The sequence below is a fragment of the Ranitomeya variabilis genome, chromosome 2, assembly GCF_051348905.1.
Source record: "Ranitomeya variabilis isolate aRanVar5 chromosome 2, aRanVar5.hap1, whole genome shotgun sequence".
NCBI lineage: Eukaryota > Metazoa > Chordata > Amphibia > Anura > Dendrobatidae > Ranitomeya > Ranitomeya variabilis.
The window spans coordinates 250,040,995-250,060,664 of NC_135233.1; the positions used below are offsets into that span (position 1 = coordinate 250,040,995).

Sequence of the window (19,670 nt, forward strand, 5' to 3'; positions counted from 1 at the left end):
GTAAGGGCTCTCTTTGACCACAGACGGACGACTGGACAACAAGTACTCATCTAGTATGGAGGACCTGATAGGTAAATTGCAGGCCGCTGCAACCATTCACCCTCTGGGCTGGTTAGAGACGACCATTCGTGGGATCCTGGGTGGTAGTGGTGGGGGTAGCCCAGGTATGGCGACCGGGGCACGTAGATCCAGAGCGGGGACACATAGACGTCGGGTCGGCGCAGCGGGACGAAGGTCCGGTGCTCAGAGAGGCCCATGTGCCAGCACGCCCGGGACAGGATCCTCACGTAGCGGGGGTCTCGGAGATGGGCGGCCAGAGGGTGTCCCAGGAGGCTCTGACGGTCAGGCGAGGTGGGCAGAGAGCCGGGGCCCCTCCGCTGTGCAGCCTGGCAGAGTGCAGGCCAGGAGAGGTGCGGGTGTCGACCCCCCTGCAGGTAAAGAGACTGCAAACCTGTGTCCTCGTTCTTATTGCACCATTCACCATCTTCACCTATACACTGGGAGCCCTGGGGACCTACTTCACCTGTGGGAAGTTATACCATCTAGATGCCATAACATCACCCCAGCAGACCCCTGTAAGCAGCATCGGTCCCCACTGACCGAATACCACAGGTGGCGTCACGAACACAAACTTTATTCACCAATCCCCTTAAAGACCTTTCCCCTTAAATTGGGCGTCCAGGGCCATGGACGGGGTCGCAGCCACCGTAACATCCCCTTTAAGTACTGGACCCGATACCGAGCACCCCACGGCCCTGGCGGGTGACTCACGCACACAGTGTAGTGCAGCTCCCCAACATACACACAGTATAGTACAGCTTCCCCCAACACACAGTATAGTGCAGCTCCCCCAACACACAGTATAGTGCAGGCCCCCAACACACAGTATAGAGCAGGCGCAGCTCCCCCCAACACACAGTATAGTGCAGCTCTCTCCCCCCCACACACACAGTATAGTGCAGCTCCCCCAACACACTATAGTGCAGGTGCAGCTCCCCCCACACACACACAGTACAGTTCAGCTCCCCCCAACACACAGTGTAGTGCAGCTCCCCCCAACATACAGTATAGTGCAGGCGCAGCTCCACCCCCACACAGTACAGTGCAGCTCCCCCACACACACACAGTATAGTGCCGCTCACCCCCACACACACAATATAGTGCAGCTCCCCACACACACAGTACAGCTTCCCCCAACACACAGTATAGTGCAGGCGCAGCTCCCCCACACACAGTACAGTTCCCTCCAAACAGTACAGTGCAGCTCCCCCCTCACACACACTGTAGTGCAGCCCCCACACACACACAGTATAGTGCAGGCGCAGTTCTCCCACACACAGTACAGTGCAGCTTCCCCCACCCACAGTATAGTGCAGCTCCCTCCACACACAGTACAGTGCAGCTCCCCCCAAGACACAATATAGTCCAGCTCCGCCAACACACAGTATAGTGCAGGAGCAGCAACCCCCAATACATAGTATAGTGCAGGACACACAGTATAATGCATACACACACACTCACACAATACTCATCCCTCCTCCTTGTTCCCCGCTCTGTTCCAGGATCTGCTGCTCTGATCTCATCGGCTCCACTGCTGGTACAGCGTGCCACACGATGAAGTGACGTTATCGCGTGCCCGCAGAGTCACAAGCAGAGGGGGGAGTGATGGGCGAGGGAGCGCCTGATGCTCTCTCCTCCATCACTGCTTTCAACTGTATTGGCTTTTATGAAGCCCTATAAGTTGAATGAGCGATGGGGCGGCGCCAGGCCACAGAGCGGCCATCCGCGCGCACCTCTGCAGAATTAAAGGGCCCACTGCCAATAACGGGCAAAGTGGCTGTGAGCCGCAGCAGATGATATCGCAGATGAGATATGGCCCTTTTCCCACCCTTGCCTAAAACTGTACACAATATGGTAGATTTGCTGTTATGCCAACTGATTCCAGTTGGATTATGTGCTAAATTTTTGCTGCTTTTCGGTTTAGAACTATTTATTAATGTTTTGGTACAAATAATACCAGCTCTGGGTTAGTTTACCTTAGAAATAACTGTCTAATGCTAATGTGTGTGATTTGGTACAAGCAACAATTTTATATACTGCCATGTGCTAAATTAATAAATCTCTCCAAATTAAAGGGGCCCTATCATGTGATTCATGCTCTCCGAACCACAGGCAGCATGGCATGAGTCAGAGTCCATTATTGCAGCCCTCTAGGTTTTAGTCTTGAAACGCTGCAACATTTCAGAGAAAATATCATCTAAAAACACAAGCAGGGATTCTACATCTCGGATGACTATTCTGAGGCAGGTTCCCGGTGACTTCTCCCTTGGATGGAAGCCCCAGGTACCTGCCTCAGTCTCACCATCAGAGGTGTATAGTCCACGGTCGGCTTTTTAAATTAGTTTTTTTTTTCCTGAAACTCAAAGCATTTTATTGTAAGACTACATTCCCATGTATGTGGCATCTCCACTATGAACCTGTGGTACAAAAGATGGCGCAGCGATGCTGATAGAGATATCATTGCGAAGAAAGACTCTTGAGGCCACATGCACACGTTGCGGATTACTCTGCAGATCTTTTCGGACTGATTTTGGTAAATCTGCAGGTAACCCGCACTGATTTCCTGTGGAATTACGCGATCTTTTTGTGCATTTTGTGCGGATTCCACCTGCGGTTTTACACCTGCAGATTGCTATTATGGAGCAGGTGTAAACCGCTGCGGAATTCGCACAAAGAATTGACATGCTGCGGAAAAAACAATGCTACGTTTCAGCGCGTTTTTTTCCGCAGCATGTGCACTGCGGATTCTGTTTTCAATAGGTTTACATGGTGCTGTACAAGCGAATCCGCAGCAAAATCTGCAACGTGTGCACATAGCCAGAAAATCAGTATTTTTGCACCATGGGAATGGAGCCTAAAACACAATAATGCAGCCAGGGTCTGTTTCATGCTGTATGGGGTTTTGCCAGCATAAATCAGGAGACAGGTTTCCTTTAAAACCACCTTAGGCCAGAATTAGCAAATGTAACAAAAGACAGCCCTGGTACATCTGCCCTAATAATACGTGTGTCACCTGACTATTGCTTTATAGTTCCTTTTTCAGGTGCATCTCCTCATCTGCTCTGCCCTTATTCCAGCTGTGTAGCATGGCTGCTAAACTTCGGTTCTGTGTCATTGTTGCCTTCATGGTGAGGTCCATGAGCTGAGGCTACAGAATGTGTTCATTACCAGCTCAGTCATCACCCGCTATGGGAGTGCAGGGGCAAGCAGGAAATGGTTAACAGCTGCAGACAGCAGCAGTGCACACTGTGAGCAGCACCATGGCGCTAGTAGCATCATGACAGCAGCGCACAGACCGAGCACACTGCGAGCGATGGCTGTGCCCCCTCCTCCATCAGGCACCTGGCCCTGCCCATGCTGTCGGTAGGAGGCGTGGGGAACATCCTCTGCCCATACATGGTGGCCGCTTCCGGCCTCGCTCAGCTGCCCTGTCCTCCTGCAGCGATCAATGAGAGCGGCACAGTGTGCAGGTTCAGTCACAGTCTGCAGGCTCAGTCACAGTGTGCAGGCTCAGTCACAGCCCGGGCAGAGGGCAGCAGCAGCAGCAGCCGGGCTCCAGCTCCTCCTCACCTCTGCAGCCCGAGCTGTAGCGCAGTGGCTGACCCCCACACTGGGCTGGTCGGATGTGGCCCCCAATCTCTTCTTTTATCAAGGATGGGAACAGCTGTCTCCAAGAAGAAGGCATTGAGGAATGACACCATCTCCAATGTAGCCGCCAAAGTTAGGTAAGTGCATGACAGACCGCAGCATTAGTAATGTATGGGTAGACTGATGCTGGCTACATACTACTGGAGGTCATAGATTGCATGCTCTGGGGTCCATCTCTTACTAAGATGTAAGCTGCCACGTCTAGATCTACCCCATCTAGGATCACTTGCGAGGCCACCTGACTGCGCCTGACATTACATAACTCAGGCTGGCTGCTATGGCATATACTGCCTTGTCTACAAAGACCTCCAGCCTGCAACTAGACCCTAGGAAGCCCCCAACACACCACTTCTTAAATGTACCCCTAGCTGCCTAATTGCCCCTAACAGATTAATCACCTGCACTCCAGCTCCAGGGAATCCTCAGATGATCCCAACTCTCTACTAGTGGGCGCTGAATACAGAAGAAGATGCTTAATTGACTATTGGAAGTGTTATCATAGGAATAGCGAAGACAGGCAGGGTTAATTCCAATGTCACCGCACTCAGGGGATCAGAGGCTCTATGGTGACACCAGCAAACACTACCAGACCTGAGCCTGCTGGAGACCTACACTGTCACCAGTATTTCTATATAATGTAGCAGCTTTGTCACTATTGTTACTGCTGGGTGTAAATATTGCCGCAATTATTGGACCACCAGCTCCAGGTTGTTACTGTAGCTGTTCACCTTTCATCCTGGTGTGATGACACTATGTATCAGATTACCAGATTTGTTTAGGATTAGATTAAGAAAGTGTACAAGGGCAGCCCACCCTTCAATGTCATTGTGAATAGTACAAAATATGCTGCACGCACATATACTATTATATTCCCATTTAGGCCCCTTATTTTGTCTAGTTAGACAATCTGCAGCCAAGGTCACGCTGAAGGGCTCCGTCACTAGGAGTTTGTGATGAGGACACCTAGATGGGATTTCTACTCTAGTGATCTATGTGGAGGCCAGTAAAACAAGGCAAAAGACCTCCAGCTCATTAATGGAAAGGACTGGCCAGGATAATGGTGGGGTTATAGACCTATACAGGGGATATGACAGGTCCTCACAGACGGGAGGAATCTCCAGCACAGATGTCTTAGTTAATTGCTGTGGATTATATAGTGGTGATAAAGTTGAGCTGGGTATAGGGTTAAAGCCACAAAATGACAGAGGGGGGATAATACAGAAGTCTTATATTAGGGAATGTTCTCTGCACTTCATGAATTACTTCTTGTATTCTGCACAAAAGCATAGTTTTGTTACATTTTCCAGATGTAGCAGGACAAAGTTTGTCATTGTGTTGTGTGGGATTCCATCTCCTTCACATAAGATGAATGGCCATATTAGTAAATGAGAAAGTCTGCTCTGCTGCATCTTCCATCTATATACATGGTGCTTCCATACTGTGCAGATATCTATCTATTATCTATCAATATATATCTCTTAAAGTTTTTCTTTATCTACAGTTTAAGGTTCTGCACCAGTTGCAAAACTACAATTCCCATCATGACCTGATAAACATTGATGTGAACTAATATTTGCCATCAACCAAAATAACCAGTTGATAGACACATAAATTGCTAATAGATATAGGATTAATGTTTGCAGATCCTACCCCCTTATTTGGACCGGCGTTCCTTAAATCCCTTTGGCAGGAGCATCAGCGCTGGAGGGGTCTAACAGCAATTCTCACCATATGTCATTAAGGCCGGTTTCACACGTCAGTGGCTCCGGTACGTGAGGTGACAGTTTCCTCACGTACTGGAGACACTGACACACGTAGACCCATAAAAATCGATGCATCTGTACAGATTTCATTGATTTTTTGCGGACCGTGTCTCCGTGTGCCAAACACGGAGACATGTCAGTGTTCGTGGGAGCGCACATATTACACAGACCCATTAAAGTCAATGGGTCCGTGTAAAACACGGACCACACACGGACCTTCTCCGTTTGCAGTCCGTGTGGCGTGCAGGAGACAGCGCTACAGTAAGCGCTATCCCCCCCACTGGTGCTGAATCCGCGATTCATATGTTCCCTGCAGCAGCGTTTGCTGCAGAGAAAATATGAATAATAGTGTTTAAAATAAAGATCTATGTGTCCCGCGCCCCCCCGCTGTTCTGAAAATACTCACCCGCCTCCCTCGCAGTGTTCTGTGCTGGCCGCCCCTTCTACTGTATGCGGTCACGTGGGGCCGACGATTAGTCATGAATATGTGGCTCCACCTCCCATAGGGGTGGAGCCGCCTATTCATGACTGTAAATGAGCGGCCCCACGTGACCGCATACAGTGGAAGCCGCGGCCAGACCAGGAAGCACCGACAGCCAACGAGGGACCGGGTGAGTATTTTCTGAACAGCGGGGAGGCGCACAGGGGGTGGGAGGGCGGCGGACACATAGATCTTTATTTTAAACACTATTATTCATATCTTCTATGCAGCAAACGCTGCTGCACAGAAGATATGAATCGCGGCTTCAGCACGATGCAGAGTGGGTACCACACACTCCGTGTGGTACCCACTCGGCACACGGGCCGCACACGTGTGCCGCACGTATGGCCTACGTGAGCTCACGGGCACACGGACACGGATAACTCCGGTACCGATTTTTTCCGGTACCGGAATTATCTGGACGTGTGGGACAGCCCTAACAGTGAGAATATTTGTTCGCTGTCTGATACCTTATGTCTAAGACCATTCATGTAGGTGTACATAAATGTGTTCTGCCATCTCTGGCTGTAGAAGTTTTGAAACTACAGCTATCATCATGCATTGGTGCACTTGGAGGTGTAGTCCTGCAGCTCCTGGGGATCCACAGGTTGCACATCACTGATCTGTTAACTGGTTCACTATTACGCTGCCGTCACACTAGCAGTATTTGGTCAGTATTTTACATCAGTATTTGTAAACCAAAACCAGGAGTGGGTGATAAATGCAGAAGTGGTGCATATGTTTCTATTATACTTTTCCTCTATTTGTTCCACTCCTGGTTTTGGCTTACAAATACTGATGAAAAATACTGACCAAATACTGCTAGTGTGACGCAGCCTTAGGCTAGGTTCACATTTCGTTTTAGTGTGAGCGCTAACGGACAGCGTTGCACGGCGAAATTAATGTCGTGCAACGCGTCCGTTTGCGCTCCCATTGCCAGCAATGTTAAAGCGCCTTGCTAGCGCGTGTCATTTTCGGCACGCGCTAGCGATGTGCCGTTCTTTTGTGGCGCGCCTCAGACGCTGCTTGCAGCGTCCGCGGCGCGCCCGAGGTCCATTCCCCGCTCTGGCAGAACGGGGATCTGCGCTAGCGGGGACGTTTAACGCGACCCCTAAAAAGACATTGCGTTAGGGCAATCCGTTTAGCGCGAACGCAATCTGAACCTAGCCTTGTAGATTGAAATGAAGTGATCTTTCAAGACTGGGAAAAGGTATCAGGTAATATACGGCTGGTCAGTGATCTGCAGCAGAGAGATATATGTGCACATTTCACTGACTGGAGACTAGCATTACAGGACCATACAGCATAATAACTGCAGCTTTTTAAAAAGTACATTAGCAAATCAAATACATTGTGGGTCAAAACTATTACCTTGGATTGGAAACTATTAACTGAGCGTGATTATGGTCCCATGTTACAGAATGCATAGATTCAGAAGTAATTTTATTTGTATTCTGTGCAAATGCCCCCCACCCACCAACAAAACAAGTTTATTTCGGCAGTCTAAGGGTATGTGTCCACGTTCAGGATTGCATCAGGATTTGGTCAGGATTTTCCATCAGTATTTGTAGCCAAAACCAGGAGTGGGTGATAAATGCAGAATTGGTGCATGTTTCTATTATACTTTTCCTCTAATTGTTCCACTCCTGGTTTTGGCTTACAAATACTGATGGAAAATACTGACCAAATCCTGATGCAATCCTGAACGTGGACACATACCCTTAGGTATATTTGTTTTCTATACTTTTTATGATCTTGGCAGCTAATAAAACCTCAGTAAACTTGGGGGAGGTAGAGAAGATAATTAAGGTTTCGTCTAATGGGGTAAATTTGTTTCCAGAGAATGACCGGGTATTTACAAAGTACTGGTCTACACTGTGATTGATTTTATTAATGGGCTAATGTAGACAGTGGTGCCCCTCGGCCGATCAGTTGATATAAATGTGATAGGAAAGAGTTACTATGATGTGTATTGGGTTGGAGAGCAAATTACTCCCCAGGGTCCGTGCACAGGGAAACAGTTTGCATGTAGTTTTAATGTTCTTCCTATGACTGCAGCGCTATATCATATGCTGGCATTATATAATGATCATTTCCTCACCTCATCCCAGCCGGGTTGACTACAGCCTTTATCTAAAATTGAGTGATATGATGAGGAACTTTCTCCATAGTGATGGTCATGATTCACATACTTGGAGTTTTACATTTTACTACTCAGGACTATTCACATTTCCTGCGATTGTCGTCGTCTTTCGTGGCAGGGTCACCTTCTGGGATTTCGGGACCATGCAGCAGGCTTGTGCCAGTAAACCAGGCTGAGACACTTCTTGTTACGTGACTGGCTAGAGATGGCGGTTTCTCAGAAACATAGGAGCTCCTGCAGCCCAAACTTATAGGTTGGAGTCACCAATCATTCTTAGTGAATATGGATCCTATACATACGGTGTTATTTCATCATTGTGCTACTGGTCTAGAATGTGGTGGGGCCCAGATTCACGTGCAGCCAGTACACCCCCACTGGATATGCACCAAGTGACTGCAGAAGCTGGAAGCATGCACAGAGCACGGTTGTCATTTGGATGCTAATGTTCCATTGAAGGAAAGTGTCTCCGTATCTCAGACAGTGGGAATAACGATCGGACGTGACAGCAATATTACATTTACAAATTGGCTGTTTATGGAGGGTAATAAAATGTTTTATAAAACCAGAGACACTGCCAGGAATACTTGCGCTTCAGCGGATAGCGGATTCAGTGGATAGTGGGTGGTTATGTGCGCTCTCGGGGATCTCAGACAATCCTAAAGCCAGTAGGGTGATGGCAGAGAAGGGCAACAGAGGCTTGTACCCCAAGGATCAGGTGGTGACTGGCCACCAACAAGTCACTTTGCCTTTGCTAGAGTATTTAGATACAAAGCGAGAACAGCAAACTGGACTTGTGGCTCAGGTGATAGAAAACCTAGCCAAGACTCTGTCATTAGGGGAACTGATATGTTTGGGATTGGAGGGCAAGATATTTTCCAGGATGACTACAGTCAGCTTCTGTCCAGCTTGAAATGGCTGATAACATGGAGCTATTGAGTATGCTCAAAAGCAGAGCAGAACATGAAGTTGTGAAATAGATACGGTATATATGTGTATATAACAGAAGATGGGGTCTATAAGACAGATCCTTGGAAGACCAGAGTAAAATAATTCCGCATAATACAATGACCGCCATCACATAACGACCACATCTAGAGCCTCTATTGTGAGGTTTCCCTTCAAGTGACATTTAAAAGTAAACATCACAGACATTTTGGGTGCAGTGGTGCAGATTGATTGTTTGCTGCATGTTCTCATCTTTCCAGTGTGAGCATTTTTCTAATGTGTCTGACGTTGCAACTCTACATCCACTCCTTCGGTATTTCTCTAGATACTCAGTTTTAACACATACCAGGGACAACTGAGTGACAACCTCCTGGAATTAGATGACATGGTGGCCATATTGACAGAAGAGGACAACTCAAGGACTTTCTGGAGATGTTATGATTTTAGAAAGAAAGGTTCTTTGAACATTTGGTAGATAACCTAAACCTACCTGTGTTAAAAGGCAGCTATACACATCTGATGCAGAACTATAACTCTCAGCATGCCTGTGAATAGCTGGAGAGCCACAAGAGGAGACCTCTGGTCTTAAGTACCGTTTACATGAGTGCATTATTAACCCGTTGTAATATGTATAGAAATATAAACACAGCATATGGATCATTGCCCTGACAAAATGATTACTACAACGAAAATACTAAACCAGTCAGATAATAAATCACATTGTAGTAAATCACACTGAAGTAAATGTTACTGAGAAAATTGCTGCATTAAGACACATTAGCTTATTTTTCTGGAAGCCTAGATTTCCAATTATTACATATGATTCACTCAAAACATTGGAGCAATTTATCATAAATTACACTTTGGTAACGTTATAATTTTTAACGTTAGTAACTTATCTGGTACTGATCCTGAGTTACATCCTGTATTATACTCCAGAGCTGCACTCATTATTCTGCTGGTGCAGTCTTCTTTTTCCTCCAAACACGACAAGTTGTGTTTCTACCAAACAGTTCCAGTTTGGTTTCATCAGACCATAGGACATTCTCCCAAAACTCCTCTGGATCATCCAAATGCTCTCTAGCAAACTTCAGATGGGCCCGGACATGTACTGGCTTAAGCAGTGGGACACGTCTGGCACTGCAGGATCTGAGTCCATGGTGGCGTAGTGTGTTACTTATGGTAGGCCTTGTTAAATTGGTCCCAGCTCTCTGCAGTTCATTCACTAGGTCCCCCCGCGTGGTTCTGGGATTTTTGCTCACCGTTCTTGTGATCATTCTGACCCCACGGGGTGGGATTTTGCGTGGAGCCCCAGATCGAGGGAGATTATCAGTGGTCTTGAATGTCTTCCATTTTCTAATTATTGCTCCCACTGTTGATTGCTTCACTCCAAGCTGGTTGGCTATTGCAGATTCAGTCTTCCCAGCCTGGTGCAGGGCTACAATTTTGTTTCTGGTGTCCATTGACAGCTCTTTGGTCTTCACCATAGTGGAGTTTGGAGTCAGACTGTTTGAGGGTGTGCACAGGTGTCTTTTTATACTGATAACAAGTTTAAACAGGTGCCATTATTACAGGTAATGAGTGGAGGAAAGAGGAGACTCTTAAAGAAGAAGTTACAGGTCTGTGAGAGCCAGAAATCTTGATTGTTTGTTTCTGACCAAATACTTATTTTCCACCATAATATGCAAATAAAATGATAAAAAAACAGACAATGTGATTTTCTGGATTTTTTTTTCTCAGTTTGTCTCCCATAGTTGAGGTCTACCTATGATGTAAATTACAGACGCCTCTCATCTTTTTAAGTGATGGAACTTGCACTATTGCTGACTGACTAAATACTTTTTTGCCCCACTGTACATTACATTACTGATCCTGTACTGATCCTGAGTTACATCCTGTATTATACCCCAGAGCTGCACTCACTATTCTGCTGGTGCAGTCACGGTGTACATACATTACTGATCCTGTACTGATGCTGAGTTATATCCTGTATTATACCCCAGAGCTGCACTCACTATTCTGCTGGTGCTGTCACTGTGTACATAAATTACATTACTTATCCTGTACTGATCCTGAGTTACATCCTTTATTATACTCCAGAGCTGCACTCACTATTCTGCTGATGCAATCACTGTGTACATACAGTACTGATCCTGAGTTACCTCCTGTATTATACTCCAGAGCTGCACTCACTATTCAGCTGGTGCAGTCACTGTGTACATACATTACATTACTGATCCTGTACTGATGCTGAGTTATATCCTGTATTATACCCCAGAGTTGCACTCACTATTCTGCTGGTGCAGTCACTGTGTACATACATTACTGATCCTGTACTGATCCTGAGTTACATCCTGTATTATACCCCAGAGCTGCACTCTCTATTCTGCTGATGCAGTCACTGTGTACATACCGTACATTACTGATCCCGAGTTACGTCCTGTATTATACTCCAGAGCTGCACTCACTATTCTGCTGGTGCAGTCACTGTGTACAGACATTACATTACTTATCCTGTACTGATCCTGAGTTCCATCCTGTATTATACCCCAGAGCTGCACTCACTATTCTGCTGGTGCCGTCACTGTGTACATACATTACACTACTGATCCTGAGTTACATCCTGTATTATATTCCAGAGCTGCACTCACTATTCTGCTGGTTTTCTATGGAAATAGTCAACAAGCTTGCCACACTCCAATAGGTTAGCTGACCTCCAGTAATACATGGGGGGGAGGTTTCATTAGATTAGTTAGTTCGCTGTGGAACCACTGTAGTTATACTTTGTAGTAAAGGATACTATTTGCTATGTGGAGTATCCTGATAATAGCTGACTGAATTCTGCGCCTGTTGTACCGGACCTTGTAGACAGGACGTCTATGAATATCTGTAATATTATCTGCATTTTTCCTGCTTTAGTGAGGAATATAAAGTCTATTACTGATTGTGCTCGCTGTCTTGTTACCTCTGCATTATGATTACATACACAAAGAGCTGTATTTACATCAATGACAGGAAAACACAGACATTAATTCTTGCTCTGCTATTTGCATCTGCTGCCCGACCCAGTAAATCATTATTTCATGGCTCATTCTTACAGGATTGGAAATATAAACTACCATATAGATTCTGGATGTGAACATTAGTGTTTCCAGGGACATTAAATGTAATTTAGTAATATGTATGAGTAACAATACTCCTTCCATGAAGAGAGCCCTGGGTAGCGCGAGAAACAGGCTGTAGAGCACCATCTAGTGCTGTGACCACATTTACATGGGAGTGTGATGATCTGGTGGAAGCTGATGCATTATATACACCAGCGTATGGAGCGAGAAGATTAGGATCCCGATTGACAGCTCATTCATACCATAGAAGCAGCTCTAGAAGCTTATTTGTGGCCCTATAGGAGTCTGTAGCTCCAAACAGAAGAAGAGGTAAATTGCCCAAGGGCTATTGTGTTAATATGATTGCATGAGCTAGCACCATTTACATTATCATCCCTGAATGACCGGATAACCCAAATTAAAATTTTTGCCACGTCATGAATTAGAGGGAGCCTGCCATAATACTGGAGATGAGCAGACTGATACTATTTTGGGGAAAAGTTTCATTATACCTCCATATATTATTGTTTTATATTCCTGATCACCTTGCTATTGCTTAGGAGTCCAGTGGGCGGTACTAGTTAGCAATTGTCAAATACTTCTGTATGTAAGCATACCAGAAAGTGAAAGCCCTCCCAACTGGACTCCTAAGCATAGAAAGAGCAGGGATTTCAATCACTAAAATGTGCTTCATACATTAAAGGGAACCTGTCACTAGTCATAAAGCAGGAGCAGCTGAACCAATTGCTATGTATTTGTGAGAAAAAAAAAAAGATATTTCTGCTTAGGAATCCTGTGGGTGGTCTTATTTAGGGATTGACATGCTTCCTTGTATGACTATGTATAGAGGGATTTGTCAGTCACCAAGTAGATTCTGCTCACTATACTCCTAAGCATAGGAAGAATAAAATGAATAACCAGGCACCTGTCATAAAGAAGGCGCACAGTGGATTTATTGATTGTATTTCTAGGATAAAATTCAGCATATTTCACATTTTATTCATTTGTAACCCTATTCTTCCTATATGTAGGAGTCCTATTTAGTGATTTACATCTTTCCAGGTGTGACTGTGAACAGAAACATCTGTCGGTCACTAAATAGGACCACCTACTGGTCTCCTAAATATATAAATGGCAGGGATGTAAATGGATACAATCTGAACCATTCCCAGAATCCGTTCATCTTCTCTTGCTTGATATCCGGCTCCTACAGACAGCACCGCATGTACAATATGACTGGTCCCCTTGATATCACCTCTGAATAAATGTTTTCTAGGAATAAAACATAATTCTCACATGAAATGCAAAACTAAACTCTAGTTTAACTTGTATGGACAACGGTACCCCATTTCCTAGTATCTCAGGTACTAAGCTCCAGGGGACAAGGTGTGATCCACCATTAGTGGAGACTGGATTGCCGTACTTTATGATGAGTGAGCGCTTAGCTAGCACATATGTTCGCAGTGCCAGAAAGCGACTTATGAGGGGATCTGAGTAAGTGGCATCTCACAGGGGCATCTAACGGTAGGCTGTAGCAGTGGGCGGAAGCTACAAGGATTTTTATAGATGTGGCGTGGGCTGGAAACAAGATGATTATGGGTGTTAAGGAAAAGAGAAGACATGGTGGAGATGAGCCAAGGAGCTAATTTGTGAGCCTACCAGCAGAACGGAGATTGGACTTATTCACTAAAGAGTGTATTTGGCTGAAGTTTACCGCCTGAGCAATCAGCGTCCAACGTCTCCATTATAATCTTCATTAAAACAATCGGCCTCCTGCAGCTCTCACTGTGCCTGTCTCATTACCAGCTAAAGGACCCTGGAAGGAGAAGCGAGACATGGTCAGTGCTTGTAAAGCGATACAAGACGGCTTGCTCCTGAGATGCACAGATGCCAGCTCTTCCTAACAGGCCCTGGTGTGTCCTCGCTGCTTGTGCATCGATGGTGAACACTATAGAAAAGATCATGAGGATGCGCAGAGATTTCACATCATTTAAAGAAGCCCTCCTCCCATCAAAACTTGTATCTTCTTCATATATTGCAATCATCATAATATGTAGCACTGTGTACTTACAATTGCTCATTTTGCCTTTCTACGCAGCTAATTGATCTCTTTTCTTTTCCATTACGTCTATGACATCATATGATTAAAAACTGGATAGCTGAGTCCTTCTAAAGGCCCCGTCTCACATAGCGAGATCGCTGCTGAGTCACTAGTTTTGTGACGCAACAGCGACCTCAGTAGCGATCTCGCTATGTGTGACACGTACCAGCGATCAGGCCCCTGCTGTGAGATCGCTGGTCGTGTCGGAATGGCCTGGACCTTTTTTTGGTCCCGCTGACATCGCTGAATCGGTGTGTGTGACACCGATCCAGCGATGTCTTCACTGGTAACCAGGGTAAACATCGGGTTACTAAGCGCAGGGCCGCGCTTAGTAACCCGATGTTTACCCTGGTTACCAAAAAAACCAAACAGTACATACTCGCCTTTCGGTGTCCGTCAGGTCCCTTGCCGTCTGCTTCCTGCTCTGACTGAGATCCGGCCGTACAGTGAGAGCAGATCACAGCAGTGACGTCACCGCTGCGCTCTGCTCTCACTGTACGGCGGCACTCAGTCAGAGCAGGAAGCAGACGGCAAGGGACCTGACGGACACCGAAAGGCGAGTATGTACTGTTTGGTTTTTTTGGTAACCAGGGTAAACATCGGGTTACTAAGCGCGGCCCTGCGCTTAGTAACCCGATGTTTACCCTGGTTACCCGGGTGCTGCAGGGGGACTTCGGCATCGTTGAAGACAGTTTCAACGATGCCGAAGTCGTTCCCCTGATCGTTGGTCGCTGGAGAGAGCGGTCTGTGTGACAGCTCCCCAGCGACTTACCAACGATCACGGCCAGGTCGTATCGCTGGTCGTGATCGTTGGTAAATCGCTATGTGAGACGGGGCCTTAACTCTATGTAGAAACAGGAGGTAAATTTTCCCTGTATGAGTCAGAACTCATTGCAAGAGTCCCTGGCAGGGGGGAGGAGTGGAGCATCTGGGTCAGAAGGTGAAGAGGGGGATGATAAATGCAGGGGCAAGAGACTTCCTCTTTCTATATAGAGCAGAGAAAAGAGGAGAGTTAGCTGGGTAGAATGGCTAAATGGGCATTTGTAAGTACACAGTACTATAGAATATGATGATTGCAATATATTAAGAGGATAAAAACTTTGATGGGAGAAGGAGGGCTTTAAGGAAGTTACTCATTATGACATACAGATAATGCTGAAAACCATATTGTCACCAGTGAAGAGGACTGGTATGTCCTTGCTTTAGTTTTGGGAGTCTGTTGTTGGATGCTAAACAGTGAAAACGAGTTAGTGGCTATTCCTAGTCTTCTCTATAACACATCACTTTATGGCTCAATTAGTTTTTATTGAATATGAAATTTTAACAAACAATTTCCAACTTAATGTTTCAAAATGTTCGGAGAAAAGGAACATGGAATATATCTAATAAGTAAAACGTGTCATTCCATGGCAATACAAGGCATTATAAAGTAGATCATAAATTACAAACCACAACAGTAAGGAGTAGTTATCCAAATCTTAAATTCTAAAGAGTTTCTTAAGGAATTACAAGGTAACCAAGACCTCAAAACTTCATACAATTCTGACCAGAGCCGGCTGTCTGTGACTATTAATTCCTCCATATGAAGTAAGAAGTTCTCAGATTCAATCCACTCTAATCTGGAGGGAGGAATGGGGAACCTCCAATGTCAACGAATGATTTGTCCTGTTGCTGCTAAAAATATTCTAAATACTATAAACCTTTTTTGATGGATTAAATGGAGAGTAATGCTGCTTCAGATGTATTATGGAGCGTTGTAACAAAATAATTTATTAAAGATGTAAAAAAATTGCATCCAATAATTTGAGGACGAAACCATCACATATGGGTATAAAATGTCAGTTTCACCCCTTAATGACCACCGATACGTCTTTTTTAACTGACCTGAGATATAAGAGAATAGTATCCTCATACAGGTGACAAGTCAGCAGCTGTCGGCTGTACACTATAGCTGACAACTTGCTGCATCAGCCACTATCAGTGTTTGCACCGTCCAACTCTGTTTAACCCCTTAGGTGCTGATGTCACTAGTGACTACATCATATAAATGGTTAACAGAGTGTGAGGGCTTCTTTTTTGTCCCCATTGGTGCCCTCAGATCATGATTGTGTGGTCCTGATGTTTGCCATGTCAATTCATAACCAAATAGCGGCCTTAGAGTCTGACGACTATAGTAATCTGTTCAGAAGTTCCATTTAGGTGGTAAAAACACATTTTCATTTCTTTCATGCCACTTTGCATTAATTCCTGAAAATCATCTGAAGGGTTAATAAACTACCTGACAGCAATTTTCAATATGTCAGGGGGTGCTGTTCTTAAAATAGTATAACTTTTGGGGGTTTCCCAATATCTAGGACCCATAAAGCCACTTCAAACATGGGTAGGTCCCTAAAAAAAATAAATAAAAAATTTGTAAATTTCCTTGTAAAAATGAAAAATTACTGCTATATTTGTAAAACTTCTAAAATCATAACAAAATAAAGGAACATTTTATAAATAATGCTGATGTAAAGCAAACATGTGGGAAATGTTATTTATTAATGTTTTTGTGTGTTATGACTATCTGGATTAAAGGGATAATCATTCAAAGTTTGAAAATTGCTAATTTTTTAACATTTTTCTCAAATTTCTGATATTTTTTATAAATAAACACAAAACATACTGACCTAAATTTACCATTATGATAAAGTATAATGAGTCACGAAAAAACAATCTGAAAATCGCTGGGATATGTTGAAGCGTTCCAGAGTTATTACCACAAAGTGACACTGGTCAGATTTAAAAAATTTGGCTCCATCACTAAGGGGTTAATACAGCTGTCAATTTGCAGGATGCAGGAACTTGCATACTGCACAGTCTAAGGCTACTTTCACACATCAGGTTTTTTGTTTCAGGAACAATCCGGCTAACTTTGTAAAAAACGGATTTGTTGCAAATAATGAAAAACTGATGCAACGGATCCATTTTTCAGCTGGATCCGTTTTTTTTTGTTTTTCACCCGAATACAGTGACTTCCTGAGAGAGAGAGATAGAGATTCCAGAATGGAAAATGCATGATTTTGGTTAAAAACTGTATCCGGTCGTCAGGTTCGGCCATTTCTACCTGCGTTTCATCCGTTTTTGGCCGGATCAGTCGTTGTGCGGTTTTCCGCCGGACAGAAAAAACGTTGCTCTGGACGTTTTCTCCATCTGCAGGAAAAATAATTTTTGACAGATCCAGCAGAAAACGGATGAAACGTTGGGACATCAGGCGTAATCCGGCGCTAATACAACTCTATGAGAAAAAAAACGGATCCGGAGGGAAAAAAAAGGATCGTTTTTTTTTTTTTTTAAATTCGCCGGATTGTGCCTGATGCAAAAAACCTGATGTGTGAAAGTAACCTAACTCAACTAATGATGCATTTTGTGCTATACAGTGATCTAAATCAGGTGCTGTGGCTCTTTAAGGTCTGCTAAAAGCGACTACAGCAATGAAAGAGCCCGGTCTTCTCGAAAAAAAAAGGAAATACTTCACAGCATCCCTTTTAAATAGACAGTTCAGATCAGTTGTAAAAATATTACTGAGAAGACAAAATGCATTATCCTTCAGCAAATCGGTCAATATTACAGCACCTATCACTCCCTGTAACTGTTATAATACTGCTCCCTAGGTACAAGTATATAACTACTATAATACTTCCCCTATGTACAAGAATATAACAGCTATAATACTGCTCCTTAGGTACAAGAATATAACTACTAGTATTCTTGTACATATGGGACAGTATTATAGTAGTTATATTCTTGTACGTGGGAGCAATATTATAGTAGTTATATTCTTGTACATATGGGACAGTATTATAGTAGTTATATTCTTGTACATAGGGGCAATATTATAGTAGTTATTTTCTTGTACGTGGGAGCAGTATTATAGTAGTTATTTTTGTATTCAACTACTATAATACTGCCCCATGTACAATAATATAACTACTGCAATACTGCTCCATAAGTCCAATAATATAGCTACAATAATACTGCCCCCTATGTGCAAGAATTTAACTACTATATTACTGTCCCCATGTACAAGGATATGCCTACTATAATACTGATCCTGTGTATAAGAATATAACTACTATAATACTGCCCCTATGTGCAAGAATATAACTACTATAATACTGCCCCTATGTGCAAGAATATAACTACTATAATACTGCCCCATGTACAAGAATATAACTACTATAATACTGCCCCTATGTACAAGAATATACCTGCCGTAATACTGCTCCCATGCAGGGCCAGACTGGCCATCTGGCAATTCTGGCAAATGCCAGAAGGGCCTGTCTGGTCATGGGCTGCCTTGTCTGCTACGCTAACAGAATCCGTGTTCTCAAGATACTCATACTGTTAAGAGTTGTGATGGAGCACAAGTTGCTGACTCTGTCACTTACCCCAGCAGGCCACGGGTATCATTAGAAGTATTGGTCTTGTAGAAAATCTTCCTTTCCTCCATCCAGGGTAATATTAGTAATATATCCCATCAGGTTCATGGGGAAGGGGACAACATGGGCCTGTGTGATTTCAAATGCCGGGGCTGAATTTCATTCCCAGTCCGTACCTGCTCCCATGTACAAGAATATAACTACTATAATACTGCCCCTATATACAAGAATATCTACTGTATAATATTCTAAGGGGTACTTCCGTCCTTCTGTCTGTCCTTCTGTCTGTCCTTCTGTCTGTCCTTCTGTCTGTCCTTCTTTCTTTCTGTCACGGATATTCATTGGTCACGGCCTCTGTCTGTCATAGAATCCAAGTCACTGATTGGTCGTGGCAAAACGCCCACGACCATTGCCACGACCAATCAGCGACGCGCACAATCCGGAAGAAAATAGCCGCTCCTTACTCCCCGCACTCAGTGCCCAGTGCCCGCATACTCCCCTCCGGTCACCGCTCACACAGGGTTAATGCCGGCGGTAACGGACCGCGTTATACCGCGGGTAACGCACTCCGTAACCGCTGCTATTAACCCTGTGTGTCCCCAATTTTTTACTATTGATGCAGCCTATGTGGCATCAATAGTAAAAAAATGTAATGTTAAAAATAATAAAAAACAAAAAACCTGCTATACTCACCCTCGGTAGTACGCCGAGCCGCTTGCGCCGGCCGCCATCTTCCGTTCCCAGGATGCGTTGCGAAATTACCCAGATGACTTAGCGGTCTCGCGAGACCGCTTAGTCATCTGGGTAATTTCGCAATGCATCCTGGGAACGGAAGATGGCAGCCGGCGCGAGCAGCTCGGCGGAGCTTCGGTGGATACCAAGCGTCGGTAACCGCATCCTGGATCCAGGCGCCAACAGAAGGTGAGTATATAACTATTTTTTATTTTAATTCTTTTTTTTTTTTTTTTTTAACAGGGATATCATGCCCACATTGCTATATACGTGGG

General features: G+C 44.7%; 1 protein-coding gene across 3 annotated transcripts in view; it reads left to right on the plus strand.

The window, feature by feature from the left end:
* The first annotated feature begins 3,459 nt into the window (after nucleotides 1-3,459).
* NSMF (NMDA receptor synaptonuclear signaling and neuronal migration factor) overlaps nucleotides 3,460-19,670 on the plus strand; it is a 62,469-nt gene continuing 46,258 nt past the window's right edge. For 2 of the 3 annotated variants that reach the window (XM_077284558.1, XM_077284557.1), the window contains exon 1: nucleotides 3,460-3,785. In XM_077284558.1, the coding sequence (XP_077140673.1) occupies nucleotides 3,715-3,785 (71 nt within the window). In that variant the 5' untranslated portion in view covers nucleotides 3,460-3,714. The remainder of the gene's footprint in view (nucleotides 3,786-19,670) is intronic. The other variant, XM_077284556.1, reaches the window with a different exon arrangement.